General features: G+C 58.8%; 7 protein-coding genes across 7 annotated transcripts; 4 read left to right on the plus strand and 3 right to left on the minus strand.

Annotated features, from left to right (window-relative positions):
• Positions 1-1,340: 1,340 nt before the first annotated feature.
• Positions 1,341-3,442, minus strand: THITE_2110628 (uncharacterized protein). The gene is made up of 2 exons (XM_003650755.1): positions 3,066-3,442; positions 1,341-3,002 (listed from the first exon to the last, which is right to left on the minus strand). Exons 1-2 carry the CDS (start codon positions 3,341-3,343, stop codon positions 1,580-1,582), a joined length of 1,701 nt encoding a protein of 566 aa, XP_003650803.1. The 5' UTR covers positions 3,344-3,442; the 3' UTR covers positions 1,341-1,579.
• An 820-nt stretch (positions 3,443-4,262) lies between these two features.
• THITE_2041129 (uncharacterized protein) lies at positions 4,263-5,509 on the plus strand (the record flags this gene model as incomplete). Its single annotated transcript, XM_003650756.1, has 3 exons — positions 4,263-4,395; positions 4,481-4,602; positions 4,694-5,509. The coding sequence occupies 3 exons, from the start codon at positions 4,263-4,265 to the stop codon at positions 5,507-5,509; spliced, it is 1,071 nt and encodes a 356-aa protein (XP_003650804.1).
• A 241-nt stretch (positions 5,510-5,750) lies between these two features.
• THITE_2072790 (uncharacterized protein) lies at positions 5,751-7,377 on the plus strand. Its single transcript, XM_003650757.1, has 2 exons — positions 5,751-6,227; positions 6,302-7,377. Exons 1-2 carry the CDS (start codon positions 5,789-5,791, stop codon positions 7,204-7,206), a joined length of 1,344 nt encoding a protein of 447 aa, XP_003650805.1. The 5' UTR covers positions 5,751-5,788; the 3' UTR covers positions 7,207-7,377.
• A 514-nt stretch (positions 7,378-7,891) lies between these two features.
• On the plus strand, positions 7,892-10,631 carry THITE_2110633 (uncharacterized protein). Its single transcript, XM_003650758.1, has 2 exons — positions 7,892-9,903; positions 9,982-10,631. The coding sequence occupies exons 1-2, from the start codon at positions 8,026-8,028 to the stop codon at positions 10,381-10,383; spliced, it is 2,280 nt and encodes a 759-aa protein (XP_003650806.1). The 5' UTR covers positions 7,892-8,025; the 3' UTR covers positions 10,384-10,631.
• An 812-nt stretch (positions 10,632-11,443) lies between these two features.
• On the minus strand, positions 11,444-14,244 carry THITE_2110636 (uncharacterized protein). The gene is made up of 8 exons (XM_003650759.1): positions 13,759-14,244; positions 13,243-13,645; positions 12,811-13,179; positions 12,714-12,746; positions 12,462-12,643; positions 12,097-12,376; positions 11,792-12,005; positions 11,444-11,727 (listed from the first exon to the last, which is right to left on the minus strand). Exons 1-8 carry the CDS (start codon positions 13,805-13,807, stop codon positions 11,626-11,628), a joined length of 1,632 nt encoding a protein of 543 aa, XP_003650807.1. The 5' UTR covers positions 13,808-14,244; the 3' UTR covers positions 11,444-11,625.
• A 1,603-nt stretch (positions 14,245-15,847) lies between these two features.
• THITE_2110638 (glycoside hydrolase family 2 protein) lies at positions 15,848-18,710 on the plus strand. Its single transcript, XM_003650760.1, has one exon. The coding sequence runs from the start codon at positions 16,004-16,006 to the stop codon at positions 18,647-18,649; it is 2,646 nt and encodes an 881-aa protein (XP_003650808.1). The 5' UTR covers positions 15,848-16,003; the 3' UTR covers positions 18,650-18,710.
• Positions 18,711-20,120, minus strand: THITE_2110640 (uncharacterized protein). The gene is made up of 2 exons (XM_003650761.1): positions 19,040-20,120; positions 18,711-18,948 (listed from the first exon to the last, which is right to left on the minus strand). Exons 1-2 carry the CDS (start codon positions 19,943-19,945, stop codon positions 18,772-18,774), a joined length of 1,083 nt encoding a protein of 360 aa, XP_003650809.1. The 5' UTR covers positions 19,946-20,120; the 3' UTR covers positions 18,711-18,771.
• Positions 20,121-20,459: the final 339 nt, after the last annotated feature.

Consider the following 20,459-nt stretch of genomic DNA (forward strand, 5'->3'; position numbering starts at 1 on the left):
CTGATCTTCGTCTTTCATCGTGTTTTGCATTTTGAACCTGAATGCATCAACTTCCCACCCAACAACCTTCAACACGGAGGGCCGGGTTTGCCCCTCTCAGACCCCGGCTCAATGTGTCAAGAATTCCTCCTTCGAGTTGGTTGTAGCCTGCGTAATCCGCAACCGCGCCGCAGCGTTCGTGTCAGCCGGACAGTCTGTTGGGCGGAGGGATAGGACTATGACACACTAGAACGGGGCATGCATATTCTAAGTGCCAACCAACGTGGCGCGTGAACCATCAGGTTTATTTACGCTATTCCTACATCAGCACAAGCCACCCCTAGGGCGAACATGCCAAATTCCGCGGAAACTAGTGGTGTTCGAGGTATCGGGAATGGGGTAGCAAGCGGCGCCTGCGTTCTCCAGGATCAGAGTGCAACGCTGTCGCGTGGGGTGTGACGGGACTAGTGCAACGGCTGTCATCCCGACCGACTCCTTGGACTTACTATTGGCGGCACGGCACGCGCCGTGAGCCCCATGGCAGGTTCGGTTCGCTCAGTTGCCGCCGAGGGCTGTGCGGGGTGGTCTTGCGTGGCGCGCCTCGGTGTGATGGTGTTTTCGGTGGCTGCCGGTTTGGTGCAGGACTGTGGAATCCCAGGAGTCCTCGCGCAACCGTACTTACATCCTGCGGGCAGAATCACGATTCAATAGAGTAGCGGAAGTGGATTGTCAGGTTCTGATGCAGAGCGCGCAATCCCGGTGCAGTCGCATGTAAAGCGCCTAGCTAGATGGTTCCGTTCCTCGCTTCGAGTTCTACCTAGTCCAAAGGATCCGCCGCACCAGCGGATAAAGGCGTGGATTGGTTTCAGCGAGCAGACGGGGTCAGTGTGGTGCTCAGCTGCAAGCTGCAAGCTGCAGGGCTCTGAATGCAACTCCACCGGTTCAGCTAGGCGCCGGGCAACCAATGGTCCCCTTTAGCTCCGCAGCCGCAAGTTCGTCACAAGCTCCAAGTGTTACCGGACGGCTCCGAGCACAATGCCTGTGGACTTCGAGACGGAACGCCTGGGTTAGCTGAGTGCCACGCGATGAAGCAGCATCTTGGGGTAGTCCGCTGGGTCCAATATTCCCTACCGACAGCTGGTCTTTCCTGTACGCATGATGCCCGGAGATCCTCCTTCCAGCTCATCCTCCATTCACCTTCTCCCGCGGGTTCCGCTAGAAGGGAAAAAACGGAGCTAACCAGGGGGGGGAAGGGGGGGGGGGGGGGGGGGAGCAGTGAGTGTTCGGCACTGCACGAAGTGGTTGCTGTCCGGTTAGTCGGTATGAGATGGAGACTCGAGAACGGAAGCCCTGAGAACGGGCGACTTCAGAACGGGGAGACTTGTACCGCCTGTTCAAGCACATGTTTGGCTGGCAGTTTGTGTAGCGTGGCCAGGTTGACTGTCAGTTGTAGGTAGGCCTTTTTCATTCCGCCCGGATGACCAGCTAGAATTGAAATTTCGGGTCAGCAATATGGAGAAGCACAAACAGGGCTATCCAACATCAAGCCTGCGCTAAACTCTCGAGCACGACGACCAGTGCAGCCATTGACCCCCTCTCATCATACCCGAGCATCGCCCTTCTCGCGCTGCGTCGCCGCAGCATCGACCTCCTCGGCGACCACCTGCTTCGGCTCGTCCTCCTGGAGCCCTTTGGCCTTCGCCTCGCTCGCAGCTCTCGCATCCTCCAGCTCGGCCTCCACGTTGCCATATCTCCCGATCTTGTACCAAGGCAAACTGAACAAGCGATCCATGCTCTCCAGACTCCTCCCCGCGGTCTCGGGCACGGCGAACCACACCCACAAACCGCCCAGAAGCGTCACGGCGGCAAAGAACCAGAAGGTACCCTGCGGCGAGATGCCGCCGTCGGCAACCGACAGCAGCATGGGGGGCACGGCCCTCGAGTTCCCGTACTGGTTCGCAAAGTGGAACGTCATGGCCATGGAGGTGCAGAAGGCGCGGATGCGCAGCGGGAACAGCTCGGCCGTGAGGAGGTACTGCATCGAGTTCCAGCCGAGAGCCCAGCCGAAGCCGGACAGGTAGATCATGGCCACGGCGGCCTTGGAGGCGGCCAGCTGCGATCCCTCCAGGGCCTTGGCGGTGTCGAGTTGGGGCACGGCGGTCAGGAACGCGGCCACGTAGACCATGGAGACGGCCTGGCAGGCGATGCCCAGCAGCAGCGAGCGCTTGCGGCCGATGACGTCGACGAGGAAGAGCGCGCAGATGACGGCCGCGACGAGCTTGATGATGCCGAAGATGGCGGTCACGAGCAGGGCCGTGTCGGTGTCGGCGAAGCCGAGCAGGTGGAACAGGTCCGGCGCGTACAGGGTGATGGAGCCCGCGCCGGACCACTGCGAGAGGATCTGGGCGGCGATGGCGAGCAAGAAGCGATAAAGGTTGCTGGGGTCAGCGAAGGTCTCCTTGAGCGTGCCGAGCCAGCCCGCGTCCCTGGTGGCCTCGGCTTCCTCGCGCAGGGCGGCGTTGATGATGCTGACTTCGGTGACCACATACTCGTGGTCCTGGGGGAGCTTGCGGAGGCGGGACATGGTTCGGAGCGCCATGTCGGGCTTGTCCTTCAGCGCCAGGTACCGCGGTGACTCGTATTGGAAGAAGGTCAGGATGAAAATGAGGCCGGCGAACATGATGTGCAGGCTCGTGGGCACTTGCCATCGCGCGGCAGTGGTGTCGCCCATGTTGACTTGACAGCCGTAGTTGGTGAAGTAGGCGAGGACGATGCCGAGGTAGACGAAGCCGGTGAAGAAGCAAGTGCAGAGGCCACGGATGCTGGCCGGCGCGATCTCGGCAATGTAGACGGGTCCGACGACGGGTGTCTGTCCTATGCCGAGCCCGGCGATGAACCTGCCGGCGTAGATAGCCCCAAGACTGCCGTTGGACCCCAGGAAGATGGCGATGCCGACAATCCACAGGACGCAGAGCTGGCGGGTGGCCCAGATGCGGCCGATTCTATCGCAGACCAGGAAAGCACTGTCACGAGCAGAGTTAGCCCAGTAGTACCGGGAGGAGGGGCTAGGGCAAGAGGTTGCCCACATGAGAGCTCCGCCCACGGAGCCAATCTGTACCATGGCCGACACATTGGCCTTGATGTTGGCTTGTTCGGCTTTCGAGTACGAACTGTAATGGATGCTGTTCTGGAAGTGCTTGCTGTTGAAAGCGCCGCTGATGAGACCCTCATCGACACCACGGGCAGCGCCCAGGAGCGCGAAGGAGAGAATGGCAAACCAGAGGCGCCAGTTGAAGACCTCGCTGGGCTCGCCCAGGCGCCTGAGCTTGAAGATGTTGACGGGCTTCTTGACCCCGCCTGCCATTGTGCCGGGCTAATACTGGGAGACGGGGCCAAACGGTGGCAGGTGTGCTGTGTCAGTGAATCTTGAGAACTGGGCTCCCGTGCGGGCCACAAGGCGGCACCCCTATATAGGTGCCCACCAGACCACCGGAGGGACCGACGGGGCTGCGATCATTGGAAGCTCGAGGCTCCCGGCTCAGACATTCCCGGCTTTCTCCGCGATCTGGGGGAGGGGCAAGGAGGAGCAGAGCGCATGCCTTGTCCGGGGAACAGGACCGGTGTGGAGAGCACCTGGAGCGGCCCCGCCGTAGGCCATGTCCCGGCGTGATCGGCGACGCCGTTTGCCGGCATCCTATTGTACAGTACACCGTGCATCGGATAGTTGCCTACGGAATACCACAGTAAGCGCACATGTGTACAGACACTTGACTGGCGGCTGATGCGCTACAAGCGCTGCCGTTTCGGGAAGGTGGTTCTCGACTGCGCAATCAAGTCGCAACCGGTTGTCCCCTACACGAGGAGATGGCCAATCAGGCAATGATTGACTTACATTACTTCACTAGCGCACACAACTGTCCGGCAACGGGCCCAAGCTGCGGAGAACAAGGCCTCCCTGAGGTAACATTGTGAAACCTCCGCGGGGTAGAACTTACCTGGTTCACCTTTGGCGGACGGGTCCGAAAGCGGCACGCACAAAATGGTCTCATGGCAGGCTTGAACCTGTTACCTCCAACTTCTTATTGGAGGATATTCTCTCAGCCTTCAAATCACAGGTTTGCCGAACGAGGCGACTTTTTCCGATTCAAACCCCAACCCTTGGTCCTCCACTGCTGGCGAGCCCCTGATCCCCCCCGTGGCCCTGAACTCGCCCGATCCCGCCCTCGGTCGAGGACGACCATCAACACAGTCGTGGATACCCGAGACTTGGTTTGCATTAAGCCATGGCCGAGGAAGCACCCAAGGTTTTGGTGAGGCATGACGATGCCGAGGCGTTCGTCGTAAACCTGCTGGTGGCTGTGGGTGTGAGCGCGAAACACGCCCAGACCATCGCCCACGGCCTCGTGCAGGCTGATTGTAAGAAGTGTTCCTGAGAAGAGAGCACGCTCCGAGAACACTCGAACGCCCGGAATAGAAGAATATGGCTGACATCCGGCGGCAGTGCGCGGGGTCGAAAGCCATGGCATAAACCGCTTGCCGTCGTACCTGGCCCGGGTCCGGAACGGGGTTCTGGACCCCAAGGCCGAGCCGGAGCTGACGCAGGTCACGCCTGTCGTTGCGCAGGTCAGTCCGTGGCCGGCACAGGGTGCTGCACTTGCTGCCTTTGGACCAAACTAGCGAGGCAGTACATACTCACAGCACATGATGCAACCAGGTCGACGGCCACAACGGCTTTGGCTTCCCCGCCGCGCATCTCGCCATGGAAACGGCCATCTCCATGGCCCGGACCTTCGGCATCGGCATGGTGAGCGTCAAGCACAGCAACCACTTTGGCATGTCCGCCTGGCTCGTCCGCCAAGCCGTCGACGCCGGCATGATGAGCCTCGTGTTTACAAACTCATCCCCGGCCCTGCCCGTTTGGGGCGGCAAGACGAAGCTGATAGGTGTCTCCCCTATCGCCTGTGGCGCGCCAGGCGGCGAGAACTCGGTTCCCTTTATCTTGGACATGGCGCCATCGGTCGCGGCACGCGGAAAGATCTATAAAGCCCTGCGCCGGGGCGAGAAGATACCCATGGACTGGGCGTTGGACGCCGACGGGAAGCCAACCGACGACCCGGAGAAGGCGCTCCAGGGAGTCATGCTGCCCATGGGCGGGCCCAAGGGGTCGGCCCTGGCCATCATGATGGATGTTTTCTCTGGCGTGCTGTCCGGCTCTGCGTTTGCGGGCGGTGTCACGGGCCCGTACGACATGTCCAAGCCGGGTGACGTTGGGCATTTCATTATTGCCCTCAAGCCAGATCTCTTTATGAGCCTGGAGGAGTTCAAGCAGCGCATGGATATTCTCTATCAACGTGTGGTGGGATCAGACAAGATGGAAGGAGTGGAGAGGATCTACTTCCCCGGCGAGATTGAACAGCTGACAGAAGCGCGCAGGCTGAAGGAAGGGATTCCGTTTGTGCAGAGCGAAATCGACGCTCTCGATGCAGAAGCTGAGAGGTTGGGCGTGGCAAAGATTCGGCGCGGCCTTTAAATTTTTTTTTTTTAAAAAAAAAGGAAAGATAAAGAAAAAATTCCTTGAAAATGGCGGTGGCCCCATGATGTTCAACACTTCCATGTCCATGGTTTCAAGCTCTTGTGAGAGCCCCCCCTTCTGGAAGGTCCCGCTTTTCGACCCCCAGCTTCCCCACACCTTCGGTAGGTAATGTGGTGGTACCCTGTTCAACGGCCCAAGAAAGTGCAATGCAGCTGGCCCCACCTCCCGTGGCACCCAACTTTCGCCCAGCAACCTTTCTTTTCCCAGTAATCCTCCATGCCAGCGAGTCGAAAGTCGCGGGCGACGGGCCCGCCACCACCGTCAACCACATTGGTGCTCGACAATGGCGCCGATACAATCAAGGCCGGATTTGTGACCGGCGGCAAGGCCGATGACGCCCCGCGTATCATCCCCAATTGCCTCGCCCGAGATCGCCACAGGAAAACGTATGTCGGCTCCGAACTGGAGAAATGCAGAGATTTCGGCGAGATGGCCTTCCGGCGGCCGGTAGAGAAGGGCTTCATAGTGAACTGGGAGGCGCAGAAAGAGATCTGGGACCGCGAATTCTTCGACGAAAATGCACCGCAGAAGTGCGACCCGTCTGAAGCTCGACTGGTACTGGCAGAGCAACCAAACGGTCTGCCAGCCCTGCAGACCCACTGTGACCAGATGGTGTTTGAGGAATTCGGCTTCGCAAGCTACTACCGTGGCATCGGTTCGTCGCTTCTCAGCTGCCTTTTTCCCTACTTGGCCCGACTCCGCGCTGACCGTTGCCTCGCTCTTCTCCAGGCCCCTCTTTCAACGCGTACCGGGACATTCAAGCCATCTTCCACACGCCAAGGACGCCGGATACCCCCGTCGACGTGCCTGCCGAGGTCATACTCCTGATCGACTCGGGCTACTCCCACACGACCGTCACGCCGATCCTACAAGGCCGCCCGCTCCACCCAGCCATCCGGAGGCTGGACGTGGGGGGCAAGTTCATGACGAACTATCTGACCCGCTTGCTTTCCGTCCGGCACTTTGATATGCGCAACGAGACGTTCATCGCAAACGAGATGAAAGAGGCAGTCTGCTATGTCTCGCTGGACTTCAAAGGCGACCTGGAAAAGACTTGGAAGGGCACGCGGGGCGAGCGACGCGAGGACTTTGTGAGCGGTGCTGGGATCGCAAAAGACTACGTTCTTCCGGATTCTCACACGACCTTCCACGGAGTTGTCCGCGATTACGACCCCGGCGGCGCCTCGTCCCGTGGCCGCAAGGCAGCGGTGTCCACCGAAGATGTCCTAACGCTGCGAAACGAGCGCTTCGTGGTTCCCGAGCTGCTGTTCAACCCCTCCGATGTCGGCTTGAGCCAGCCTGGTCTTGCCGACTTGGTGATGCAGTCGCTCTCGGTCTTGCCCATCGGCCTGTGGCCGGGGCTCCTCGCGAACATCGTTGTTGTGGGCGGGAACGCCAGGCTGGAGAATTTTATCCAGCGACTGCAGATGGAGCTGTTGGAACGCGTGCCCGATGAGTGTGTCGTCCGAGTGGCGTGCCCGGAGAACCCCGTCATTAGCACCTGGTTGGGGGCGGCCAACTTTGCCCGACATGAACACGTTGAGCGGCTGGCGGTGACTAAGCAGGAGTACGAAGAATATGGGGCTGGCTGGGTAGCCCGGAGGTTTTCCGCAGGCCTCGGCGTTGATACCTGACGCGACTCCTGGCTTATGCGCTGGCCAATCATGCCGGTCGTTACCTTAGCTGTTCGACTTGGGCTCTGACGATTGACTCAGTGCACGTAGATTCATATGAGCGGGGGTTGGGCTGGGCACCGCCCTTCATCGCTGTGCTTGGATAACAGTTGGCGTGACCTCTTTCCAACCAGAGCAATTTGCTGGCTTCGTTACGACTCACAGAAGCCGACGGGCTGCCCATTCTAGGGCCAGCCTCACCCACTTGGAACCGCGCCAGCACGCCCGATGCTCTCTGAAGTTGTTGACTTCAAGTATTAGGGCATCTCTTCTCGCTGCCGCCGCGCGACCGTGGTATTGGAGCTTCTGTGAGAGCTCAGTTCGTAATGTATCAGTCGCACCGCGCTTCGAAACTTCGGGAACCGTGGTATCAGGCGACATGGAGGCACATGTTCTGCGAGTGAAGAAAAACATGTACGGATCAGATGTATCCGCATGTGCTCAACAGAAAACGTGCCACATTGGGACGCTTGAACTTGGACGTTGATGTGCAGCTCAGCGCCAGGTGCAGCTGCCAAGTGCCACTGCCAGATGGCAAAAAGTGGATGAGCGACTGGATTTGAGTTAATGTTAGTCCCACCTCGGCATACTCCGTAGCGCCATTTTGTTCCCACTCATTTGACATTTCGGAGGCCAAAACACGCAACTGCCATTTGACATTCAAAAAATGGAAAAAAGGCGTCGCGTCCTCCGCCTGAGATTGTTACCTTTGTCCATCTCCCATGTCGTGCGCTAGCACTGCAGAAAAGGCATTCATTCTTTTAGACTGCGCAAGCAACAATGCCATACGAAACATCGCGATACCCTCCTCCGGGGGATGCTTACCGCCCACCCCGTCGCAACCGTCGCAGCGACCGTAGGGATCGCGATGCGCGAAGCAGGAGCGGCCCGCCAGCACCGCCCCGAGATCACTATGCCCCCCGTCCTCCCTCCCCGTCTTATCCAAGCCCTCCTGGAGTCGACAACTACCGGCCTCCCGAGAGCGATTTTACCTTTCGCGTCGACAAACCCGCTGGCGTCCAAGAGGCCGATACGTATCGCCCGCGGAGCAAGCGGGAAACGCGCAACGATCACGGCGACGATCCGCGCGCTGCCAAAAGATTTCGTGGGCCATCCGACCGCTCCTCCAAACATGGAAATGCCGCTCGCCCATTTCGTGACAATCGGCCTGGGGGTTCTGGCGGGCGGTGGCGGCCTTTCATCGCCGCCGAGCGCGCGTTGCTCAAGGCAGACCACAACAACACTGGCACTGAGGTTGCCTTCTTCAACACCGAAGGAGGGGTAACCTATCGGCCTCTGAACGAACTATCAGATAGTGACGAGGCCGAAATGGACATCTCGGGCGACGAGGCCCAGGCATCCGAGGAACCATCAGCCAAGCGTGCACGGCTGACCGTGGCCCAGTCGGCTTCTGACAATAACACGCCGAAGTGGTCCAACCCGGACCCCTACACGGCGCTGCCTCCAGAGACAACGACGCAAGGGAAAAAGAAGGACGTGGTGCAGATGATTCGCAAGGCACGCATCCAGTCAAGCCAAGTCCGGACTTCCCTCCCCTCTGAAGCGGCAGACTTCATCTCTTTTGACGCGGATGAGAGCGAGGCTTCTGATCACGATGACGACCACAACGATGAGCCGCAGTCTGCGGAAGCAGCCACACTATCCGCCGCCGCTCCCACGCCAAGGGCGCAACCAGATCTTCGGTTGCCTCCCAAACCTGTCCCCGTCAAGCCGACGAAGACACCAGTGCTTTTGCCGGACCCCACGCCGTCCGTTTTTGGGACACGAAAGCGGACTCATGACGATGAGATCAAGATGCCGCATACGAGAATTAAGCAGGCTACCAAGACGCCTGTTGACGGCGGTATCAGGAGCGAGTGGCTTGCGGACCCCGAGCTTACTCCGACTCCTTGGATGGTAGTCGACCACTCGCAGTCGGCAAATATGGCCGTCTGGCTGCACAAGGAAGTGGTTGACTTTTATGAGTACATCAAGCCGCGGGATTTTGAGGAGCGTCTGCGGGGTGAGCTGGTCGAGCACCTGAAGACGTTTTGCCGGAAAACGTTCAAAGACGCTGAGGTGTATCCCTTCGGCTCCTTCCCGTCCGGCCTCTACCTGCCTACAGCTGACATGGACCTGGCGTTCATATCTGACAGCTACGCGAAAGGCGGCGTTCCTCGATACGGTACCAAGTCGTTTCTTTACCGGTTCCGGAGCCAGCTGAAGAACCATAGAATTGCGTGGGAAGACGAGATCGAACTGATCGTCGGTGCCAAGGTACCGCTGGTCAAGTTCATCGAGCACAGGACGGGACTTAAGGTTGACATCTCGTTTGAGAACCGGACGGGGCTGACGGCCATCGAGACGTTCAAGGCATGGAGGGAGCAATATCCTGGCATGCCGGCGCTGGTCACTCTGATCAAGCATTTCCTCCTGATGCGTGGCCTAAATGAGCCAGTCAATGGAGGTATCGGCGGCTTCTCTGTCATCTGTCTGGTGGTGAGTATGCTACAGATGATGCCGGAGGTTCAAAGCGGCAATCTGGACACCAGACACCACCTCGGCCAGCTGCTTTTGCACTTCTTCGACCTCTACGGCAACAAGTTTAACTACCAGACCGTTGCCATCAGCATGAACCCGCCTCGGTACATTCCAAAGGTTAGTCTTTTTCCCCCCCATCACCCAATCCCCCGCCCAGGCCTCCAAATGTTAACGGTGTATGGCTCGGCATCACAGCATCAAGTGACAACGTTCGCATACAAGGATCATAACCGGCTCTCGATAATCGACCCCAACAATCCAGCGAACGACGTGTCCGGCGGATCCAGCAACGTGTCCACCATCATGGCTCATTTTGCGAGGGCGCACCGGGAGCTCACGCAGCGCATGACCCGGCTTGCCCAGGATGAGAACAGGAAGGGGAAAAGCATCCTCGAGGTGATCCTCGGCGGCAATTACTCCAGCTTCGAAATTCAGCGCCGTTACCTGGAGCAGCTTGCCAAGGAAGGCGATCGGCGCAAAGACCCGGACCATCGGCCGGCGCGCCAGGGCAGTCGCGCCGCGGGACAGCAGCCCTCGAATCAAAGGGCGTATCAGGAGAGGAACGGCGGATGGCGGGGTAGGAGGAGAGCCTCATGACGAGAGCCCAAACGCCAGGGTGCGCTAGCTCCGCATGGGAAACGACTTCTAAGAACTTCGGCAAACCACATTTGAGGACATTCTGACGGCGACGGCGTTTTTGACGCGGTGGGCAGGAGCACTTGCGCGCACCACCCAACCGGCTGTCCGCCAGACGCGTTACGAAGACAGCGACATGGAGTTGAGGCATGATACATTGAGATACCCTCTTATACCGCTCCGGTCATCTTATCCTTTTCCCCATCCCATTTTGTCCTTATACTTTTTTTCATTTCTCTTCGCTTTCTTTCGCTTTTCTCATTCTCTTTCATGTGCCCCGCCTCCATCAGCACTGTGGGAGTGGGATAACTGAGACTACAATTGTCTCATTTTCACTGAGAAATGCTTACTGGGATCCATAGCATATAGAGAGCGATGGTTGACAGCCCGACGCTCTCGTGTCGAAGCTGTTGACCATCTGCAGCCACAGCGCGTCCGAGGCTCGTCCGTTACCGGCATGCGCTCATCGCATGGGCCAAGTTTGGCTGTCAATCAAACAACACTTTCCGTTTTATTCAGTCACCCTCTTCATTCGTTTCGTGAACTAACTGTACAGGCGCTTGGGATCCGTCAGCAGCGGGAGGCTTGGGTCTTCCTGGCCAGCCTCCCGAGCGATACCACTGATCATTTGGCAGGATGAGGAACATATGCTCGTTCTCAGCAGAGAGCGTCGCCCACGAAGCTTCTTCAAGACACCGAGAGTGCTTGGATTCACAGGCACTTTCATCATCCTTTTCTCACTGCATGCTGGGCCTTTAGGTTCTGCAGCGGAGAGGATTGGCGCGAGATCAAAGATTATGGCTATCCATTTGCCTGATATGCAGTTTTAAAGGGATTAGGCGGCATGAGTACTTCTATTGACTTGTAATTGAGTGCTGGGATCGACAAAAGCGCAAGGCCATGCCGTCCAGCTCTAACCATGGTGGGAGAATTCTGGCGGGTATCTAGACTTGGTTTGTTTCTCGGCGGGTTCTACGACACACAATCGCCTTTGGCCTCTGTCACCTCGTTTACTTCGCATATCACAGATCGGTTCATAAACCCCGCAGAACGGGGTAATGTGGTCACTATTGGCACTGCAGCTCTAGTTTACAATCCTACTAGAGCTCGATCGCTCCCCCTCCTCCAGTCAGCTTTCCTACTCAAGTAAGCTTTCCAATGTGACCACCCTCCACATGGTTCATCAAGCATCTTGTGCTTGATTCAAGATCCGGGCGCGGCTGTGGCCGCGGTCGTAGGCTCCGCCTTCTTCTCCGCCTCTGCAGCCGAGGCGGCAGCAGCCTGCCCGCCCAAGGGGACGGACACCTAATCATCTGGTTAGCACAACACTAGCCCTCTCTGTAGGTCATGTCCTTTCAGCGAGACTCACCTTGAGGTGGCCAGCCTCGATCTCCCGCTGGAGCTCGTCCAGACGGCTGGTCTTCTTGTGCGCCTTCCACGCCGGTCGGCCCGAGTCGAAGACCTCATCCATCTCCTCGAGCGTGTAGCCCTTGGTCTCGGGCGCGAACAGCGTCATGTGGATGAAGGCCGCAGCATTGAAAGCGCCGAAGATGTAGTACATCTTGTAGTTGATGTTCCAGAGCCTGTGTTTTTGTGCGAAGAACCCAAAGTCAGCCTTCGGTTACGGTGCACCGGGGTCCTACCCCGGGGGGACATTAATGGGTGAAAACTCACAGCGGCGGCACGGCAAAGGCGAGCACCATGTTCCAGAACCAGTTGGACGCGGTCGAAAGGGAGACGGCCTTGGCGCGGACCCGGCTCGGGTAGATCTCGGCCGGGTAGGTCCACGAGACGGGGCCCCAGGTCGTGGCGAAGGTGGCAACGAAGAGGTAGGAGCACGCGACGATGGCGGACGAGACGGGCCGGTTGTTGAGCACGATCCACGTGATGTCGCTATTGTCCGCGTTGCGCGTCTGGTCCGTGTTCGGCTGGCCGTAGTATTGCTGGAGTGCACCTGTGAAAGAAAGAAGAACGCAGGTTAATATGGTGTGATGAGGAGAGCGCCGGCATGAGGTGAGCCGGCTTTGTTAGGAACTTACCAGAGATGAAGAGCCAGGTCATCATGCCGAAGGAGCCCAGGATCAGAGAAGGCCGGCGGCCCCATTTGTCCAGGAAGATGATGGCGGGCAGCGTCAGGGCGACGTTGATCACATACTGAATCGAGGCTGTCGCAAGGGGCGAAGCAATCTGGGCGCCCTCCATGATGTAGACAATGTAGTACCTGGGTTGGGGTTAGTGCGAATGGTTCACCCGTGTCCGGCTTAGGGTTGACGATATTCATCGGGTCTTACATCATGATGTTCATGCCACAAAGTTGAGACCACCTAGTGCGACCGAGTCAGCGGAGTTTGTTTTGTCAATTACTGTTCAACGCAAGGCCCAACTCACATTTGAATGCTCATTCCCAGCACCACGCGCTTCAGCATCCGCGGCGAGACAAGCACCTTGAGGGACGACGTAGCCTGCTCTCGCTCAAAGCGCAGGGCCTCCTCGATTTCCTGGTACTGCGCAAGCACCTTGGGGTGGTTCAAATCGCCCTTGCCGTGGAGCCTGGCGAGCACCTCCAGGGCCTCCTCCCATCGATCCTTGGACGCGAGCCATCGAGGGCTGTACGGGAAGAAGAAAAGGCCGACGAGGAGAATGAAGGCCGGCACCATCTGGACGCCCCAGGGGATGCGGAAGGCAGCAGTCGGCTGGTTCGGGTCCTTGGAGCCGCCGCCGATGCCCTCAGCCGCGCCGAATTGGATGAAGTACTGGCTGCGATCGAAGTTAGCAATCCGAAAACCACAGTAGACGGGAGGCTGGCGTAATTATGCGTACATCAAGATTCCCCAGGTGATAGCCCACTGCTGCAGCGAGACGACACGACCACGGATCTCCTTGGGGGCAATCTCGGCCTGGTAGACGGGAACAATCGAAGAGGCAATACCGACGCACAGGCCGCAGATGACCCTGCCCACGCAGAGCATGGCGACATTCTGGGCGGCCGTCATCAGGATCGAGCCGATGATCCACAGGACGCACGAGATCTGGAGAGCGACTTTGCGAGAGTACTTGTCGGCAATAAAGGACGACATCAGCGAGCCGACCAGGCTGCCGGCCGGCATGGCAGCGGTGATACCACCCTGGGCATACGAGACCGGATTGTTGAAGTAGCGCTTGTAGGCCTGGGTGCCGAGCACGCCCGACATGGAGCTGATGTCGAAGCCAAAGAGGCCACCGCCTGCCAGGAGGAAGAGACGCGACCGATTAGTAGTGCTCGTGTTTTCGACGCGACCAAGAGGGGAGGGGCCTCCAGCATCGCGGACGTGGCCCTTCTCTGCAAAGCCGACTTACCAATGGCGGAGAAGCCGCAAATGAAATAAACGTTGCTGGCCTGGTACATGGCGGGCAACGATTGTTCCTCAACGGAACGGCGTACAGATGGGCGTCGTCAAAGCGACTGAATATGGTGATAGCCGAAGGAAGCCAACGCAAATAACACTGCACGATAACGCCTGAGCAAAGAAGATGATGTTGTGTTTGGTGTGTTCTGGTCTGAGAGGAAGGTGAGGTGAAGCGAACTTCGGGTACGAGAAGAACGCGAGGGATGGAGGGATGGAGGGAGGAACCGATGCGGCTGTACTTTTTATTTTAAATAAATTTTGAACAATGGCAGGCAAACACGCCTCTTCACTACACTACACAGTACAGAAAAGAACAATCGACCTGCGCGCCATCCCGTGCCGGGCGCGCCTTGACCTTGGCGAAACATCGGAGAGAAGAAGGATTTTGTGTGGCCCAGGGTCGCCGCCGCGGCGCATCGCCGTCCATCATTTCCCGACGTGGAACGACATCATGGATGGATTGCAGGGTTGCACGACATAAGGTCACACTCTCCAGCTCGAGGGTTGCAAAAGGAGTGCGGAGTGACCTTAGCATGACAGCAACTGGCCAGCCCAGCTTGTTGGCGGTTTCTTGCTGCATACGAGAACCAAGTCACGGCTGAAAGTTGGTTGAACGAGTCATGGATCGGCAAACAGGTTCCCGGAAGCCAACCACGGCCCGGCTTCTTGCGGAGGGAACGTAGCAAACACTGGCGGGGATGGGGAGGCTGCCATCTTCACAGCCTGACGCCGGCAATATCGCCAGTTGGGAGGTCGGTATAACTGCACAAAAACGGCTTGTCGGCCGAGGTGCAAAGTGGCCGGCACTTCTCCTTGCGGGGGTGGGGGCTCATGTGCGGAATACACTAGGTCAGAACGGTCAGAACACGGGAACGCGCAGCCATGCCATTCCAACTCCCGCTGCGGCAGGCTCGCCAGTCGTGTTCACGCCAGCAATGCTAGAACTTGGCCATGAAAGCTCGCGGCCCGACTCGTTCTCGAAGTCTTGGTCTTCCCCAAAGCCAAGCTCCATGGATGGTTGCATGCCCCACCCGGAGCAGCCTCCATCTGCCCATTCACATGCCGTTCCAGGAAGGAGCCAAAATTATGTGGCGTCCCCGCCCTGCTTTATTATGGAAACTCGCGTGCATCACAGGTGCCTGGACGTCTTCGCGGGGCGTAAGACATTGGGGAAGTTCTCCCGCCTGACGCCCCGGGCAACGCAGCGCAACCAAGGTAACATCAAGACGCCAAGGTCGTATCAAGTCCGAGTCAAAATGTCGGCAGCCGTCAGCCTTGGTGCTCTGCGAGCAAGGTGTGCAACATATAGCCCAGCAACAGCACCAAGATCAATTACACAGTGCGCCTGCCGAGTGCGGGCTGTCGGTGCTCCAAAATCAGTGACATACCACGCCCAGAGTAGATCAATGTCTTCCAATCCAGATGGCGCGGTGACATGGAATGGCTCGAGTCTCTCATGACTCTCAATGCGCAGGACACACAACGCGCGGGGCATGGGTTGGCCGCGTGAATCCTCCAAGACCGCAGCAGTGCGCAATGAAGGAGCAATATCGGCAGAGGCCCGGCCGTTTATTGGGTTGTTTCAGTCCCGCCGAACGTCTACCGTCGTCCACGCTCGGGTGCAGGGATTGCTCCGGATCGAATTAGAAAACCAGCAAATAGCATGACGGAAAGTGCGGCCGAAGCAGCGCCGTTACAGCCAGTGATCGATCGCAGTCCCGAAGTGCTAGCGCCAACCCCAGCTCATTCAGGCAACTTCCCCGCTTTGCAAGGCGGGGAGCAAGGGCCGTGTGGGGCAGGCCACTCCGCTGCGTTCCCCACGTGAGAACTGGAGCAAGACCCCTCTGAAATTCTCCGTGTTCTTGCCGGGAGTCTCCACACGCTGCGCTCGTGTCACGTTCTTCTCGCAGCCCATGCGGCCGGCCGGAGGTCTGGGGGCCGGGCTCGGCCGAGCTCCGGTCATCGGCTCCGGTGTGCGGTGCGGGGCATGCCTGTGCCCGTGGATGTGTTATGGACTTACGGTATTTTTACATACATAGCACAGTTGCAAATGGCGCCAATAAGCCACTTCATTTATCTTGGATTGAGATTTTCGGGTGCTGAGCGATTACGTTGACTTGGCTGTTGATGTCGGTTGAACTCGACATACAGCTTGTGATGAGCACATTCACCTGCCACCAGATGCACGACGCACCATGACCCTTCATAGCGTCCACACTCTTTCCACCGGGTGGGAGTTCAAGTGCGACACGGACGAGAAATGGCTCCCCGTCGCAGAGGTTCCCACCAACGTACACATCGACCTGATGCACCATGGCCTGATACCGGACCCGTTCGAAGACACGAAAGAGCTGGAAGTCTCCTGGGTCGCCGAGCGGACGTGGCATTACCGGACAACATTCCCTACCCCGAGCGACGCGAGGACCAATGGGGCAAACATTGATTTGGTGTTTGAAGGGCTCGACACGTTTGCGACGGTGACGGTCAATGACAGAGTCGTACTCGAGTGCGACAACATGTTTGTTGAGCACCGAGTCAGCGTCGGCGAGCTTCTGGCCGCTGAGACTGAGGCGGAAAACACGCTGGAGATTGTGTTTGCGCCCGCGCGCCGTCGAGGTCTCGAGATCGTCGCAGCTCACCCAGAGCACGATTTCATCGTCCATCAAACCGAGGTCAGTCGGGGACCCGTTAGAAAGGCCCAGTGCCATTGGGGCTGGGATTGGGGCCCGATACTGCTGACCTGCGGGCCGTGGAAGCCTGTGAAGCTGGAGACGTATGTCAGCAGGATCCAAGACACTCGGGTGAACTACGACATTCACATCAGTCAGGGAGCACAACCCGTGGTCGAGGCTACCGTCCATGCCGATGTTCTTGGTCCAGCGGCAGAGGTTGTCGTCGAGCTGATCATGCCAGGCGAAAGAGTGGTGACTCTGAGGGACCGCAACGGTGATGTCCCTGGTGGTGCGTCGTCATGGAGCTACACATCCGCGAAGCTTAGCATCGAGGATCCACCGCTATGGTGGCCCCGAGGTTACGGCCCGCAACACCTGTGCCAGCTGCGGGTGCGAAGCATTGCCGGCGATGGCGTCACCATTCTTGCGGAAGCACAGCAGGCCGTGGGCTTCCGCAAGGTTGAGCTGATACAAGAGGAAGACCAATTTGGCAGAAGCTTCTTCTTCCGCATCAACGGGGTGGACGTCTTCTCTGGCGGCTCCTGCTGGATCCCAGCCGACAGTTTCCTTCCCCACATCTCCAACCAGCGGTACCGGGACTGGATCGAGCTCCTTGCCGAGGGAAATCAAAACATGGTGAGGGTCTGGGGAGGCGGCATCTACGAGTCCGACGCTTTCTACGCTGCCTGCGACGAGCTGGGCATCCTGGTGTGGCAGGACTTCATGTTCGCCTGCGCCTCATACCCAACCTACCCCGACTTCCTCGCCTCTGTCACGACAGAAGCGCAGCAGAACGTCCGCCGCCTTCGTCACCATCCCTCAATCGTCCTCTGGTGCGGAAACAACGAGGACTACCAGCTCATCGAGCGCTACAACCTCGAGTACAACTTCGAGTCGGACAAGGACCCGCTGTCCTGGCTCAAATCCACCTTTCCGGCACGCTACATCTACGAATACCTCCTGCCCAACATCGTCAAAGCGGAGTCGCCCTCGGCGATCTACCACCCCGGCAGCCCCTGGGGCAACGGCACCAGCACAACCCTCAAGGTCGACCCCACAGTCGGCGACGTGCACCAGTGGGACCTGTGGAACGGCGAGGCCAGGCCGTGGCAGCAGCTGCCGCAGATGGGCGGGCGGTTCGTCAGCGAATTCGGCATGGTGGCCTACCCGCACGCCGACAGCCTTGAGCGGTTCGTCACGGACCCGGCGGAGCGATACGCAGGCAGCCGCACGATGGACTTCCACAACAAAGCCGTCGTGCACGAGCGCAGGCTGCTCGCGTACGTGGGCGAGAACTTCCGCACCGAGTGGGCGGCGGCGGGCGGCCTGGCCGCGTTCGCGCACCTGACGCAGGTCCTGCAGGCGGACGCGCTCGCCGCCGGGTACCGGGCCTGGCGGCGGCAGTGGGGCAGCCGCCAGGGGGACGGCGGCGGTGCCCGCCGCTGCGGCGGCGTGCTGGTCTGGCAGCTGAACGACTGCTGGCCCGCCGTGTCGTGGGCCATCGCGGACTACTACCTGGTCAAGAAGCCGGCCTACTACGCCATCAAGAGGGCCCTGGCGCCGCTCGCCGTCGGGGTGTCGCGCAAGTTCCATGACTGGACGACGCGGCCCGCGGACGAGCTCTGGAGGAGGAACACGGGCCATGTTGACCCGAGGAGGGCGTTGACAGATATCCGGTTTGATGTTTGGGTTGTCAGCTCGAGGTTGGAGAGCGTGCGCGGGAAGGTGAGAGTGAGATTCGTCTCGGTCAGGACCGGGCAGGAGGTGAGGCAAAGCATTGAGAAAGAGGTGGAAGTGCAGCCGAATGGTTGCACCGAGGTGCTGGAGGGGTGTGAATTTGATTGGGGCGAGGCAGTGGTGCCGGAGCCGGAGCACTTTGTGATTTACGCCTCGCTATGGCTGGATGGTGCTCAGGTGAGCAGCGACACCTCTTGGCCAGATCCCATCAAATACCTTGACTTTCCGGACCGCGGCGTCGAGGTCAAACGCGTCGGTCAGGGGCTGGTGGAAGTCACAGCCAAGAGACCGGTCAAAGGATTCGTTTTCTCCGAGAGAAGCGGCGTCCACCTCGACGACAACGGATTTGATCTTATCCCTCAAGAAGAGCCAAAAGTTGTGCGGTTTGAGGGCACCACGGAGGAGCTGGCATGGACATTTGTTGGTCGTTGATGGCACTGCTATTGCACCCTACCGCATTATTACTTGCAAGCATGAGGGCACCATTCAGCGAAGTCAGAACGAGGAGTCTCCATTCAGCAATGTCCCAGCCTAACTCGTCACACCAACCGCACCTACGAATGTCCTTGGATCGGCTTAGGTTGATAGAGCTCCTCGAGGTACTTCTCTTCTTCTTCGGTCAGTACCTTCCCCCTCGCCGCAATCGCTTCTTCCAACCTCTGAACGCTGCTGAAGCCAATGATGGGACTTGTGACCCGCTTATTGATCCAAGCCAGAGCAACATGGGAAATCTGTTGAAGTCGTCAGGATCGCTGTCACGAAAGGGAAGTCGGGAGCCCACTCAGGGCTTCCTCGAGCGAGCGAAAGGAGTATAGGACTCACCGGCCACTCATGCTTGTCCGCGAGCTCCACGACCCGCTTGATGATGGTCAGGTCTGGCTCGACCGTGCCGTGCGAGCCAGGCTGGTTCTGCTTCTCTCCCTGACTGCGAGGTGTCGTGCCGAACTGCTCCGGCCGGCGAGCCAGGTGTCCCCTGCAGAGCGGCGCCCACGGGATCAGCCCCACGCCGGTGTCGTTGCAGAAGCGGTTCATCTCGCGCTCCTCCTCGCGGTAGAGGAGGTTGTAGTGGTTCTGCATGCTGATGAACTTGGTCCAGCCGTTGCGCTCGGCGCAGAACTGCATGCGCGCGAACTCGGTCGCCCACATGCTGCTGGCGCCGATGTAGCGCACCTTGCCCGACTGGACGAGATCGTGCAGCGCCTTCATGGTCTCCTCGATGGGCGTGTTCCGGTCGAAGCGATGGATCTGCAGGAGGTCGATGTAGGGCGTGTCGAGCCTCTTGAGAGACGCCTCGACCTGGTTGAAGATGGCGGCCCGTGACAGGCCGAACTGGTTGATGTAGTCCTTGGACTGGGCGAGCTGGTCACGGACAAAAAAACCGCGCAGCTCGGGCTCCTCCCCGACAGCGAAGTAACACTTGGTCATGATCACAACCTTCTCCCGGGGGATGTTGTATTTCTTGAGCGCCTTGCCGACGATGATCTCGGACGCGCCGTTCGAATACGCGTTGGCCGTGTCCCATGTGTTGAGACCTCTGTCATAGGCGGCCTTCAGCAGCGGGAGCGCTTCCTCCTCGCCAATGGCCCAGTCAAGCGTCCTGGGGTCGCCGAAGCTCATGCACCCAAAGATGGGCACCGAAATGCGGAGGCCGCTGTTTCCCAGCCGACGGTACTCGCATTTGGAGTTTTCGATCGACTGCTTGAGGCCGGGCGTAATGAACTGCGCCATGGCTTCAGGAGTGACTAGTCAAGTGCTGGGATTTCTGTGTGAGAGGCTTCGCTCGGAGTGCTGCCAAGTATTCCGCAACAAGGCAATACGGGGGAGTCAGTTCAGTCGACGTCGCTGGTTTATAGCGCAATGCGAGGGGGAACACATCATTACTAATGACCCCTTTCAATCCCCGTTTTTATGTTACAGCCAGAGCTACCCCGCAGCGGGGATAAAGGGATTTAAGGCTCGAGTATATCCGTACCTATGTGCACTGGACATTCGCCGTTGACCGGCTTGCCTTGAGCAAGCAAGATGTGGAGCTTCATGCGCGGGCCGGGCTCCGATTTCCGAAGCCGGGTGACGCAGAGCGAAACAGAACTTGGTCGTGTGGGGACCACTGTGTACGTCCATGTTGAACACAGAAGGCGGGCGGGCAACGAATTTCAAATGGGGAAGAGCATGGGGATGAAGACCACAAGGAGCATGGACAGCTGGATTGTGTGACTGATCCTCCCCGTCTGTCCCTAACAGC

This window comes from Thermothielavioides terrestris, chromosome 1, assembly GCF_000226115.1.
Source record: "Thermothielavioides terrestris NRRL 8126 chromosome 1, complete sequence".
Lineage (NCBI taxonomy): Eukaryota > Fungi > Ascomycota > Sordariomycetes > Sordariales > Chaetomiaceae > Thermothielavioides > Thermothielavioides terrestris.

Coding starts and splice junctions, on each gene's coding strand:
- THITE_2110628 (XM_003650755.1), bottom strand. CDS start 3,343: ATGGCAGGCGGGGTCAAGAAGCCCGTCAACATCTTCAAGCTCAGGCGC. Junction 3,003..3,065: donor TCCGTGGGCGGAGCTCTCAT/GTGGGCAACCTC, acceptor TGCTCGTGACAG/TGCTTTCCTGGTCTGCGATA.
- THITE_2072790 (XM_003650757.1), top strand. CDS start 5,789: ATGCCAGCGAGTCGAAAGTCGCGGGCGACGGGCCCGCCACCACCGTCA. Junction 6,228..6,301: donor AAGCTACTACCGTGGCATCG/GTTCGTCGCTTC, acceptor GCTCTTCTCCAG/GCCCCTCTTTCAACGCGTAC.
- THITE_2110633 (XM_003650758.1), top strand. CDS start 8,026: ATGCCATACGAAACATCGCGATACCCTCCTCCGGGGGATGCTTACCGC. Junction 9,904..9,981: donor CGCCTCGGTACATTCCAAAG/GTTAGTCTTTTT, acceptor TCGGCATCACAG/CATCAAGTGACAACGTTCGC.
- THITE_2110636 (XM_003650759.1), bottom strand. CDS start 13,807: ATGTACCAGGCCAGCAACGTTTATTTCATTTGCGGCTTCTCCGCCATT. Junction 13,646..13,758: donor TTGCGGCTTCTCCGCCATTG/GTAAGTCGGCTT, acceptor TCCTCCTGGCAG/GCGGTGGCCTCTTTGGCTTC. Junction 12,377..12,461: donor GACCTGGCTCTTCATCTCTG/GTAAGTTCCTAA, acceptor TTTCTTTCACAG/GTGCACTCCAGCAATACTAC.
- THITE_2110638 (XM_003650760.1), top strand. CDS start 16,004: ATGACCCTTCATAGCGTCCACACTCTTTCCACCGGGTGGGAGTTCAAG.
- THITE_2110640 (XM_003650761.1), bottom strand. CDS start 19,945: ATGGCGCAGTTCATTACGCCCGGCCTCAAGCAGTCGATCGAAAACTCC. Junction 18,949..19,039: donor CGGACAAGCATGAGTGGCCG/GTGAGTCCTATA, acceptor CGACTTCAACAG/ATTTCCCATGTTGCTCTGGC.